At 43.5% G+C, this 13,892-nt stretch overlaps 1 protein-coding gene across 2 annotated transcripts in view; it reads right to left on the bottom strand.

Annotated features, from left to right (window-relative positions):
* Positions 1-13,892, bottom strand: part of CBY1 (chibby 1, beta catenin antagonist) — a 59,177-nt gene that overhangs the window by 5,642 nt on the left and 39,643 nt on the right. For both annotated transcript variants that reach the window (XM_069231317.1, XM_069231318.1), the window contains exon 3: positions 1,154-1,259. In XM_069231317.1, the coding sequence (XP_069087418.1) occupies positions 1,154-1,259 (106 nt within the window). The remainder of the gene's footprint in view (positions 1-1,153; positions 1,260-13,892) is intronic.

Genomic DNA, 13,892 nt, shown 5'->3' with positions numbered 1-13,892 from the left:
TAGCATATTTCAACCACTGCACAACAGGCATCTGAAATGTTGTCCGCAAGTGAGAGATCTGACCACCCAGTTAGCATCCCGGACCTCTGCTAGAGTTGAAATGCCCATTTTATCCCACCCCTGAAAAACAGTCAGGGCTGCTACTCTTGGGAGCCTAGGTCCTTCCCCCAGTGGTATTCTCGGGGACAGTCTATCACCCCATCCCATCTCCTTAGTTAGTTTCCTCCAGGTCCAAACCACCATTTCTGTAGCTGGACCCATTACCCATTTCGGTTTACCACTGCATAACCAGTGGGGGTAGCTTCTGTTTTCCAGGGCCTGTCAGTCCAATTGAAACACTTGGCCATCTAAGGGGGCATAGGCCCAGCGATTACCTACACAGACATAAGCCACCCGTAGTATTTCCGGATGTGCAGGAGAGCCATCCTCCCCCACAATCAAACCTCAGAAGGGTGCGCAAGGCAACTTCAAGCTGCCCTCCTGCCCACAACAATGTGCGGCCCAACACATCAACCCGTGTAAGGATTGCATCAGGGATTTTATATGGTGAGTTATGTGCCAATGTACACTTCCGCTGCACACTCATGTGGAAGATGCACAAAAGGAAATATGGAGAAGAATTTCTACTGTGCCCTTAACCTGGACTCTTTTTAATCAATCTGTTTGTCACCAGTAAAAGTAAAGAAGCTATTTTAGAGGACTACTTAATTTTTGGAGAAAATGTGGTGCAAACATAGATTTTTCTTCTACAAGCAGTGAAACATGCTATCTATCCCACCTCTCAATATTTCACGCCCCTATAGAAGATGTTAGTCTGTTTACCACAGGTATAGTAAGCCGTCAATGCTAACGGATGGACTGAAAAAATAAAAGCTCTTTTGCTGTGCAGCGTAATCTCTGCCCAGCAGAGCTTATACAAAAACGGAATAAAAAATTATAACATGCTACATTAACCTCCTCCTCTGCAAGGTTTAAAAAATGTACATATTCTGTCCTGAAAGTGCCTCTCCTTAACCCCGGTGAAAGTGGTCGCAGTCTGATGCCATACCAATCTCCCCCAAGCCCCATGCAATTCAGGAGATATGGATTTAGCTAAACTATTTTGCCAGGTCTGTGCAGACTATCCACCTTTATATTGCTTAGTAGACCATACCTGCTATCCATTGCCCGTTTTCAAACTTCAGGATCTGCCCTGCGATGTTCATATTTGGAGGGCCGTATTCCAATCCCAGCTCTATCTCTTTCACACTACGATCCAACTGAAAAATCAACAAAAGGAGCACAAGGAAAGGGGAAATGGGGAGAAAGCGAGACAAGGAAAGGGGAAAGGATAGATGAGGGACATGATGAATACAGAAGAGAACATAGATGAGATGGAACAGGAAGAGAAAAAAGAGAGTGAAGTAGGAGAAGGGAGAAAAGTAGAATTGAGATAGGGAATAGCAATATACAAGAAGAGAATGAAGGAAGAAAGGACGTTAGAGGGAAACAGTGGAGAGCACAAGATGAGAGGGGAGAGAAAAGAAATGCTTAAATTCACTGCACAACCAAAATGACAAATTATTCAAGGTTTTTTAATCTGTCAAAGGTAGAAGGATTCTGCATCCTCAAAGTGCCATCAACTCTTTGTAAAAAGCGAGATTAGAGCAATAAAATTAAAAAAACATAGGAAAAATACAGTCTTGCTGTTTTGAAACAGTATCAGGTAGACTTCCCTGAGCACTGATCTGCCTCTTTCATACAGAGAGAACTTATATGGTGAGGACCAAGCATACACTATTGCAGCCTAGGCACTCTGGCAAAGTGTTAACCAGGGAGATACAATACCATTGAATGCTTGAAATTCTGCTGTTATGTACTCAGCAGCCCCTGCATTGAGGTTACGTTCTAGTAGCTGCCTAAAGTAATCACATCATCAGTTGTCTCTGTGCATTTTCTTAGTGTAGTCTTTCTCTCTGTCCTTGCAAGAAAGACCCAGTCTCCCAACTGCGCTGTCTTCTACAGGACTAGACACAGACTAACACTCAGAGTCAGCAACTGGGGCAACCTAGGAAAAATGTGTATAGGGGCCAACAAGAAGAGCATGAGCACGGATCGAGGGCAGGTTAAAGAAGGAAACACAAATGTGACATCTTGAGTTTCTATCACCCACCTAACCCCCATTTCTGGTTTCCTAGTTGGAGTTTGTAGAGTGTCCTCGCTGGACTCTCGTGTCTAACTAGTTTAGTGGAAACAGAACTAGACTACAACACCCACAATGCGTTAGCCTAACGCACAAAATTCCAGGGTAGAAACAGCCTCTGTAAAGACCTCATGGAAGTTGTCACCCTACTTCTTTCGGAAATCTGGAAATATTTGTGGGGAAGACCATGATGCAATTTGGTCAGAGTAACTTTTCTCTCATACACAGAGACCAAATCAGTTTGGTAATATGAGGAAGGGAAGCAGGAAGAAGAAAGGTCAGTGGCCCCTAGGCCAAAGTGTGTGACATACCCAGAGTGAACTGTCCTTTCCATTAAATATTAGTTTGCAGGGTACTGATTTCCAAATCTTACCTTTTATCCAAGTCTCTGTGAGCCCAAAGTTAATGGAGTCTCTTTCTTTATGACAAACTAACAAAGAGGAGTGAAGGATATAACAGAGCAAGAGCATCATAATAGTTAACTAGCCCAGGTCGTTATGTGGCGAGGAGTCCGTCCTGTTTTTTTCAGACAGCAGCGCTACATGGAGGTACATATCAAACAATATGCATAATGGGAAAAGTGAAACTACAAGTTCCAGCATGCTTGGTGCCGCTATCTGAAACAGCAAGCTGGAAATTGCAGCCATAACGACATAGGGTCAGCTGATAGCCACGTTTTCAAGCCCCTCGCCACATCTTACAATCATTGCACTTTAGGTGCCCATGCGACAAGAATTCCAAGGGGGTGCACAGGAAGCAGAATGGAGCATGATTAAAAAGCCTCAGCATCAAACAGCCATGCTATATAGGAGTGCATGGACATAACCCAAAAATCCCCTTGAAGGAGCAGAAAATAGGGGGCTGACTGTGTATAAAGCAACTGGCTTTCCAAAACCTCACTTTTTTGTATGAACTATTGCATTGCTTTGAACTGTACATCTATGAAAAAATATTACCCATATTTAAGTTTGGCCTAAAGACAGCCCCTGCCTCTCGTAATTAAAAAAAAAAAAAATACACACGAAGTTTATTAAACACTTTTCTCTGGCAGCCTTTCATGCACAGACAAATCAGGAGAAATAATACATTACAATGTACAACGAGGTTGTACAAAATGTTTAACTTCAAGGAAAAAGACTGTTGTAAGTTGATAAAACATCTGTAGCAGTCAAACATGTGTAGTAGCATTTCATTTACTTTCCATTTTATTCCTCAAAATATAAGGAAAGGGTGTTTAAAGTGTATTACGCAAGACAGCAGCCAACTCTGGACAGAATCAAAACAGTTATGATTGAAGACTGTCATTGATCATAACAACAACTTTATTTTAGAGAGTAAGATTGACCATTCCAGCTTCTTCTCAGGGAACATGGTAAGATACTATCTTCACGCTCTATGATGATGCAATCAGATGATTGGTCCCAATCAACAACGCAAATCCTGATCCCAAATGTCATGTGCTTGACCACACGTATCTAGGTTCAACATTATCCCTTAGCCATGATAAAACATTTGAGGGGACCAGAAGGCTCCCATTTTATCATATTAGGCATCTTCATAATAAAAATATGATTCCTTGTCTCGTTAACTAAGGACTACATTTGTTTTTCGGTGTTCAGTGGCATAGATGATTTTAAACTCCAGAGAGGAAATCAAAGAAAAGGGTAGTGTTTTCTGGGTTTCTGGTGACAGCCAGACTCTAGTTATTTTTTTTTTAGCATCATTCATTCTGTAGGAAGAGTTTTAGTCCAGAGATCCCATCTTCTCAGGGATTAGCAACTCCATTTCCAAAGCCTTATCAAAGCAGCAGGTTTTCTGAGTAGTCATGGAGGTTCCACTAAACGAGGGTGGGAGAGAAAAAGAGACTTGTGTCCTTCCTGGCTGAGTGTGGCTTTTTTACTCTCTGTTGAGAGGTGTACTGGATAAACCTAGTTTTGGAGACTTAACTCTGTCACTAGTTTATGGCTCGTGGGATGTGTCCCTTTCACTTTTGCTGACATTGTCACCTCTACTATGGCTATCAGGCTCCTTTGCTGCTCTGTAACTCTAAGGGTTCTCCCTCTCAGCCCTGGCCATCCATTCAACTTAAGAGTGCATCTGTTCCTATTCCTTGCACAGGCGTTTAAGGGGCCCTTTTTACTGCCTATGCTTTCATGCTCTTCCGTTCCAGAAATGCGTGTGAGATTGGGGGGCAGGAAAGGTTGAGCAGCATCACCTTGCATTAAATGCCTCCCTGGACTCCAGATGTTTGCCATTTCAGACTCAGATGATATATTCAATGTAGGGGCACTATTAGATAAGGATTGGATATCAGAATGGACCTATATTTTATTTTGTGTTTGCTATTTTGAGACCCTTTCGCCTATTTCGCCTTGCATGCCTCCAGCCTTCTTCATCTACTGCTTTGCTCAAAGATTTCCGGAATTTGACTGGCTTCTTGAGAGGACATCAATGTGAGGTCTCTCCAAATCTTGACCTGCACCAACCTTGTCCTATGCTAGTTCAGGGGCTTTGTCCCACCGAATCCACAGTGATGCAGAACGCACATTTGCTTTACATTCATCACTGACAGTCCGAACAGCTACCTCTGTATACAGTTAGGAGAACTGCCTGTAATGTTGCCTGGGGTCTTTGGTACAGCAACCTGTTGGGCCAGGATTGGCACCTGAGCACTTTGACAACTGGTTGTAACATTGACTCCCCTGTTAGAAGCATGAAGATACCAGACAGAGAGCATTGGTGGATGAATTTGTATGGTCTAAAACTCCATTATGGGCTTATGTCTGTCTTAAGTCTCTTAATTTTATGGCAAGACCGGAGGCTCTTATTATGCTTCTCGATCTTGCTTTATTTTGAATAGCAGCAGTCAAGAAACTACACTTCCCATGAGGCTGGAGTAAAAAAGCAGCCAATGGGAAAGAGAAACGTATCGGCATTGGAACCAATAACAATGCTTGAACACGGTATAAACAATACACTTGACTGTGACCAGCCCTCTTTCTTGCTGCTCACAGTCAAGATAAGTGTTCCAAAATTTTCTTCACATTTTCTTAACTGCGCGTTATTTTCTTACAATGTACTATTTTGCATGAAATTTATTTAATTCTGTTCTACCAGAAATACTCGCCCGAGGTGTTCTTATTCCGCCCCCCCCCCACCTCGCGCCGGCCTCCAGGAACGCGAACGTTCCAACTGTCACCTTTCTCTTCACAAGAGCTCCGGTCTTTCTCTCACGACGCGCGCGTAGGCTGAAATACTTCGTTTCTTCCCACACGGCCCGAATTCAGCCTCTCAGCTCGATTTCAAGCTCCCGTCTGTGCCTTTTACAACGGTAACACCCCGGTGGGTGTGTTCTACCAGGTCTTGCCCCTACATTTTTCCCATTAACCCTATCAGTACCTGTTTTCTCAATATGACTGACAATTCCCTTATTGAGGACGAATCTTTTAACCAGGACCTTGATAATTTTATTAGTGATTCTGTGGATAAAGCCATTAAAAATTCAATGGGCAAAATGACAAAAAACCTTCAATCCTCTATACAGGATATGGTTTCCAAATCCTTACTGGCCCATTCTGCGGGGGAATGCAGAAAGAGAAAAATTAAGGATTTGTCTACACAGAAAACAGATGGCGTTAGCTTGACTGGTGAAACTTCTTCACCCCAGATTGAGGACAAGTCTCCTCCAAGGCCTCCTTCCAAGGAGGGGAACCCTAGATTAAAATGCTCTGAAAAGACCAAACATATATCTGCTACGCCACAGAAAATCACCATTTCCCATATTTCAGACACAGATGACGAAATGGGCGATTTAGACGACCCAGATGACGACCCCGATATCTGGGGTTCCCAGACTCAGTCCTCCCCCCCCACCAAGAGAACAAAACTTGAGTCAACCACAAATACCTTCACAGCCAAACAAGTTCTAGACCCAGACGGTAACCCCATGTTCAATCCTTCTTTTATCCAACACCCCAATTCTACCGAATGGTTACCCTCCTCCCATGTGTCTGATTATATCTCCTCCAGACTGAGACTTCCCCTAGACAAACCCACTAGGTCCAAATTAAGATCAGAATGCCCTAGACCTTCACTTTCTTCCAACATTACCGCTACCCCGTCCATTGACCAATCCCTCCTTACTTTCTTTTCCAAATTTAGCAAAGATCCCCGTAAGGGCGTCGATAAGGCCTGGTGCAACTGCCAAGACAAACTCTTGGACCTGGTCGGTCCTTTGGCCAGAATCTTTGACATGGCAGAATCAGCCAAATTAGAAGATACGGACATTGACCCGACAGAATTATCTCTTTGGATCCAAAGAGCCTTCTGCCTCTTAGGCAACGCCAATTCGGCCATTATTCATGAAAGACGGAAAGGTCTCCTGCTCAAATTGGACCCTAAGCTAGCCAATCTAGCTTTCATCGACCCTGGTGTCAAAGCGGATGGTCTCCTATTTGGAAATTCTTTCATAAAAGACCTGGGAAAGTTTGTCTCCACTTTCGCCTCTATAGATAAGGCACAACAATCAATAAAAAAGGTGTTCCACCAACGGGTTTTTGGCAAGGCCGGTACAGGCAGGAGCCGCTTTACCGGCCGCCCCGCCCGACCACAAGGGTCTAGAGGCTCCTTCAACGCCTATAACACCTACAATTCCATGTACGATTCACAATCATACAAACCCCAGTTCTATCCCCAACGCGGCAGAGGCTACCGAGGTCGTGGACATCGCGGCGCCAGATTCAATTACCAACAAGGTAAGCCCCAATTATGGCCTTCCTCCTGTAGGAGGGCGCCTACGTCATTTCATAGAAAAATGGAAAGAGATCACCTCAGATCCATGGATACTCAGCACAGTTCAAGGCTACACCATAAAACTCTATACAGTCCCACACCAACGGTCCTTTCCCCCCCCTCTTTTCTTCTCTTCAGAAATGTCGTCCCTAATTTCATCAGAAATCCAATTACTTCTACACAAACAAGCCATTCAGATTTCCCGTCCGGATCCTTCCGGTTTCTTCAGTACCCTCTTCCTAGTCCAAAAGAAAAACAAAAAACCGAGACCAGTCATCAACTTAAGAAATTTCAATCAATTTGTTGTATACAGACATTTCAAAATGGAAACCATCATTCACTTAAGAGACATTCTTCTCCCACAAGATTACATGGTCCGTCTAGATCTCCAAGACGCATATCTATCCGTTCCTGTACACATATCTCACAGAAAATGTCTCCAATTCCAATGGCAGGGACAAACTTACCATTTCTCCTCTCTCCCATTCGGCCTCTCTTCCGCACCTTGGTGCTTCACAAAACTAATGAAACCGATCACAACACACCTCAGGTCCCTGGGAGTCAGATTACTCATCTACCTGGACGACATTCTGTTAATGCATCAGGACCGTCTCTCCCTACAAAGTCACCTACAAATAACTTGCTCCCTCCTAGCCCAATTGGGCTTCCTAGTCAACAAAGAAAAATCCATATCTATTCCTTCAAAAAGGATAGAGTTTCTGGGTTTCATAATCGATTCCTCCGCAGCCATCCTCCAACTTCCACAACAAAAGGTAAAATCCACAAAATCAGAAATTCTGAAACTCCTCCGGAGTTCCCAAATCTCCCTCAGATCCCTAGCCAGAGTCGTAGGACTCCTCGCCTCCTCGATACAAGCCATCTTCCCCGGACCCCTCCACTACCGGGCACTCCAGAGACTAAAAATCCGACACCTCAGAAGAGGTCTCTCCTACTCAGAGTCCATCACTCTCGACCACGAGTCCCGCCTAGAACTTCAATGGTGGATAGACCATTTAGACGCCTGGAACGGCAAGACTATATTTCCATCAGCCCCAGATCTTGTGTTAGAATCAGATGCAAGTCTGACGGGCTGGGGCGCACGATGTGGCACAATCTCGACTGGAGGTTTCTGGTCTTCAGAGGAGTCCAAATTGCATATCAATTATTTAGAGATGCTTGCGGGCTCCTTTGCAATCAAAAGCCTCGCAAGAGACAGAGTCCAGTGTACCATCCTCCTCCGCATGGACAATGTGTCAGCTGTCCGCTACATCAACCACCTAGGAGGCACCAGATCAAAAATCCTAGCAGATCTGGCAAAAAGTCTCTGGGATTACTGTCTCCACAACAAAATTTCCCTGTTAGCAGAATACCTCCCCGGTTCTCTCAACAATGTCGCAGACTGGCACTCCCGCTATCTCAGAGATGCCAGCGACTGGAAACTCCATCCCTCAGTTTTCCAATCTCTTCTGCACAAATGGGGTCCCTTCAAAATAGACTTATTTGCGTCCCGCCTGAACACACAACTTCCTCTGTTTTTCAGTTGGCGTCCGGATCCCTCAGCCCTGTCTTCCGACGCTTTCCTCCAGGACTGGTCATTCACGCTCAATTATGCCTTTCCCCCTTTTCTAATGATTACCAGAGTGCTCGCTCAGGTCAGGCGACAAAAAGCCTCTCTAATCTTAATAGCTCCATTTTGGCAATCTCAAGTGTGGTTTCCCCCTCTCCTCGAATTAACTATCGACTTTCCAGTTCTCCTTCCAGTTTTTCCTTCCCTCCTCCGGAATCCCTCCGGTTTACCTCACCCTCTCATCCTCAACAATTCCCTTTTCCTATCGGCCTGGAAGGTTTCAGGTATCCCCAACCTCCCATTCCAATTTCGACGGAAGCTTCAAGCTTCATTAACAACGCATGGGCTCCCGGCACCAGAAAGGCATACAAATCCGCTTGGTCTCTTTGGTCAAGCTGGTGTCTGGGAAGGAATATCGATCCCCTTTCAACCGATATAAATTATATCATAAACTTCCTTGCTGCACAAGCTGGCACAGGCAAATCCTACAGGACAATTAACCTTTATAGATCAGCTATTTCCCTTCAACACTCTCACATTGCCGGAAAACCGATTGGAGAACATCCCTTGGTATGCCGACTTCTGAAGGGAGTAAAATTCTCTTTTCCTCCATTATCTAAGTATTCTAAGTTATGGGATGTCAATGTTGTCTTAAATTTATTTATTTCCTGGCAGGATAATGCAGATCTTTCTCTGAAAATGCTTTCAGCTAAATTAACAATGTTACTTTGTTTAATCTCCATTAAACGTATTTCAGATGTTAAAGCACTGGATATTTCATCCAGACAATTCTCCCCCACAGGTGTTTTATTTACTATTAACAAACGTACTAAAACCAATATACGTTCAGTGTTCTATCCTTATTTCCCCAATCAACCCAAACTATGTGTAGGACAGTGTCTCAAAATATATGAAGATCGCACAGCCAATCTCAGAACGTCTTCATCCCAACTCCTTATCTCTTTTCGCAAACCCCACAAGCCCGTTTCATCCGCTACTCTTGCCAGATGGGTACGTTGGGTCATGACTTTAGCAGGTATAGACACCTCTGTATTTGGCGCCCACTCCTCCAGGGGTGCCATGGCCTCCAAAGCTTTTTGGGTAGGTTCCAGACTCGAAGACATTCTGAGATCGGCTGACTGGTCCAATGATTATGTTTTCAGAACTTTTTATTGTAAACCTATTCATACAGCAACTTCTATAATAGTTAACATGCTTTAAAAAAGCATAATAAGAGCCTCCGGTCTTGCCATAAAATGTAGATTTTCCTAGTAATTTATGACGGAAAGTCTTAATTTTATTAAAGACACAGAGGCGAGTATTATCCCACCTCAAATTCACTAATTTTGTTGATTCTTCCCTCCCATAGCAACAACAAGCCAGCCTCAGAATCCTTCCTGATTCCCGGAACAAGCTCTCAACACCACCAAGCTGGACCAACCTTCCAACTCAAGACCGCAGCAAAATCCGATCATCGCACCATTTCTTTCCACTACTTAAATTCTGGATGAACTTTTGCCAAGAACTTTGCTCTCTCATGTTGGCAGTTGCCATAATTGTTTCTATTATCCCGTTATTTTCTCACACAAACTAGCCTCTCGCATCAAGAAAGAGGGCTGGTCACAGTCAAGTGTATTGTTTATACCGTGTTCAAGCATTGTTATTGGTTCCAATGCCGATACGTTTCTCTTTCCCATTGGCTGCTTTTTTACTCCAGCCTCATGGGAAGTGTAGTTTCTTGACTGCTGCTATTCAAAATAAAGCAAGATCGAGAAGCATAATACTCGCCTCCGTGTCTTTAATAAAATTAAGACTTTCCGTCATAAATTACTAGGAAAATCTACATTTCACCTTATTGATTACCCGCAGTGTGACCCACTCAAACTCTCTCACTGTCTTCATAGTACTACATTCTTACACAGCTCATTCAGTGCTGCTAAGGAGTGGAAATATTGGAACAATTTATACGCTAGCACTGTGATCAGTGAGGTGTCATACGGCTCAAATCTTAGGTTATGCGTTGCTTGGCATGGCAATGAAAAGGATGTGAAGTGTAACGGTCAGAATGGGTTCCATATTACGCCTTCTGGCGGCTGCGCGTAGCCAACCCCTAGAAGACATGTGAAGATCCGCAAACGTGTACTAGTGAGCATAATGGGTATTGGCTAGCACACAGAGGCACGTGGGAGGGACGTGGGAGGCAGCATGGGGAATGGCTCTGGCAGCTTGCCAACAGTTTAGCTGGTGTACAATACTTTTGCCGTGACGGCTGCTCCATCACCCCAAAAACGTCTTGATTCTGGTCCCCTCCTCAAAGGCTACAGGGGGTGCACAGAGGAAGACAGCAGACACAATGAGCGCTCAGAAGTGTATGTAGGCAAGGACAAACACAAGGTCTCCCCACCTCTTTCCTGGACTGCCAACTGCCTCCTCCCTCTCACACCTTCACGTCACTCTTGATCTCTCTCAGCCTTTGTGATGGATCCTTCGATACTTCTGCAGTGGGCTGGCCATTCAATTTCAAGTCAGTCTTCATGGCTTTAGGGCTTTTCAACTTCAGGCCCAACTGACAGACCTGAGGATGCTGACCCACCGATTCAGCAAGCTGCGCTGGACCGTGCATGTGCACCCAGCAACGAGTCATTGGTCACCAATCAGAGCAAAAACATCCATATAAACAGAAACAGAAGAACTATACATTCACTGGTCTGTTCAACTGGCTCTATCCTCACAAAACAACCTAATGGTCTATTTGATAGTTTCGAACTGCATTTCAAGATGAGGCTGTGTGTGTGTATTGGTTGTAATTTATTAACACCAAAACATTTTATTAAGAACTATAGGGCTCATGTACTACCAGTTTTAGTATTTGCTGTCATATTTGGTAAACCAGAGGATCTGTGAATGCTAAAACCCTTTAACTGTACAAAGATCATTTAATGATTTGGAAAAGGTTTAAAAAAATAATAATAATCAGTATTTGGAAGGAAGAGGCACGTTAAGGATTTCCCTTCCAAATACCAAGATGTGGAAGGTATGTATTAATGTTTTTGACCGAAGTCCGGCCACAAAACATTAATATTTTACCACCACCTCAAAGGATGTTGCACCCACTCACAAATGGGAAGAGGTCCCCAAATGACCCCTTCTCTTTTGTGAATGTTTAAAAAAAAATACCATGACTGCTGCTTACTAATAAAAAAATTGTTTGTAAATCATTTTTTATTTTATTTTTAAATGCATGCCATTCCCCATTTAGGAAAACGGGCTGCATTAAAAAGAATGCTTTATTGAAAGCCACAAGACCGCTGCTTACTAATTAAAAAAAGTTTGTAAATCATTTATTTTTTAATTTTTAAATGCATGCCATTTCCTATTTAGGAAACGGGCTGCATTTAAAAAATTGCATTTTAGTACATGAGGCCCTGTGCCTTTTAGTTTATACAGGCTACATTTGGTGATGAGGACAGGATGCATTAGCCCCAATGAGGGCTGCCATCGTAGTACAGAGCCAAACACACTCTGTGACCCTCTATACCTTTGGATTTCTTTTATGCTTCCTGAGTCCGTGGTGCATCTAATGATCTGATCCTTGCTTGGCATGACATTCAGAAGCTGCCCCATTCTTCGCTATCTCACTGCTTCAGTCTGCCCCCTGGGCCACATTTGGTTTCCATCTCTCATGGATGTTCCATGCATACTTCGTAGCAGAGCCATTCCACTCAGGTGACGCTGTGTGTTACTCTGCTGGGGGTGAGAAACCTGCCTGGACCCTTGCTGTCATCAATTATCTGGAAATTCTGTTCTACCTTCCATCCAAAATGCAATTTGAACTACCACAGTTCAGCAGTGCCAAGGAGAACCTCACTCCTATTCTATGGAAGTGATGGAATGAGGATTTCATAATATACCTTGTTGCTACTGACACTAATAAAATGCCTATAGATCATAGAAAATTTATTTTACTAAATTGCTTGTGCTCACAAGGGCAGGAGATTTTCAGGACTATTACCAAAATTGAGTCTCCAGAGGATGAGGAGGCATACAATGACTATGAAAAGGCAATGTTGAGACTACATAGTTACTTCAAACCTGCATTTTACAAAGATACTATTTCTACACTAGGTGACAAAAGGACAGTGAGACTTTTGAAAATGTGTTGACTGTCCCTACAAGCCTATCTACTACATGCAACTTTGGAGAGTCAAATGACGCAATGCTAAGAGACCAACTCATGGTCAACACCACAAGTAGAAGACTATGGGTACTAAGTGACCCCACAATGGAAAAGGTCATTAAAACGCTGAAGGCTTATGAACAATCTGTGTCATATTGAAGAGATAAATGAAGGACAAACTGAAAATATACATAACTATGTCTAATGTAAAAATGAGACAACCAAGACAAAGCAAGAAGCATGAGACTAGAACTGCCCACATCTGATTTGGCAACAGCAACCACGTGGCCTGATTCAAAGGATGTCCAGAGCTCTACTGCGAGTGCAGCAACTGTGTTAGATTAGGTTACTTCTCCAGGGTGCGTCTTGATAATAAACATCATCAATAACAATGTGGACAAGCTCAAAGGTTGTGTTCACTGCATTAAGATCCGAGAAGTAACCAATAAAGTCAAGCAAAAGGGAAGAGGTGTGCCTCTTTCTCTGGTGGGTGATGTACAAAAATTGCTAGACGAGCTCAAGAAAGGTAAGATCATTGCAGAAAACTAATGGTCTAATTGGTCTCTCCCACAGTCTTGGCAAAAAGAAGACAGCTTGCTTCTCTGTGTTGATCTTCGTGCATTGAACGCTTCAGCTGTCATCAACAGCCATCCTTTTCCTAGAATAAATGACATCCTTGCACACCTGAATGGTGTCATAGTATTTGCCACCCTTGACCTCAGACAAGCTTATCGTCAGGTTGAAGTTGCAGAGAAGTCTCTCACAGACTTCCTCACGTCGCCTTGACTGTTCAAATATTTTAGGATGTTCCATACTGTAGGATGCTGTTTGGCCTAGAGTCAGCTGCATTTGTATTTCAGCTTGCCATGTTTCACCTCTCCAAAGGCTTGGGGCCTGATTAGCGGACAGGTTACTCCATCAAAAATGTGACGGATATCCCGTCTGCCGTATTACAATCTCCATATGCTATATTTACGGAATAACCCCCTCCACCAAACTCTAAATCAGGCCCTTAGACAAAAATGGCAAATGCTTCCAAGATGACGTTTTGGTTTTCATCAAAAATAAAGAACAGCATTGTGCTGTTCTGCATAAAGTTTGCTCAAGGTTGGTGATGAAAGATCTGACTTTGTCTCCTGAAAAATGTAGGTTATTCAAAAAGCCTTTGGAGTACT

This window comes from Pleurodeles waltl, chromosome 4_2, assembly GCF_031143425.1.
Source record: "Pleurodeles waltl isolate 20211129_DDA chromosome 4_2, aPleWal1.hap1.20221129, whole genome shotgun sequence".
In the NCBI taxonomy this organism is placed as follows: domain Eukaryota; kingdom Metazoa; phylum Chordata; class Amphibia; order Caudata; family Salamandridae; genus Pleurodeles; species Pleurodeles waltl.
This window is presented reverse-complemented; position numbering and strand designations above follow the sequence as displayed.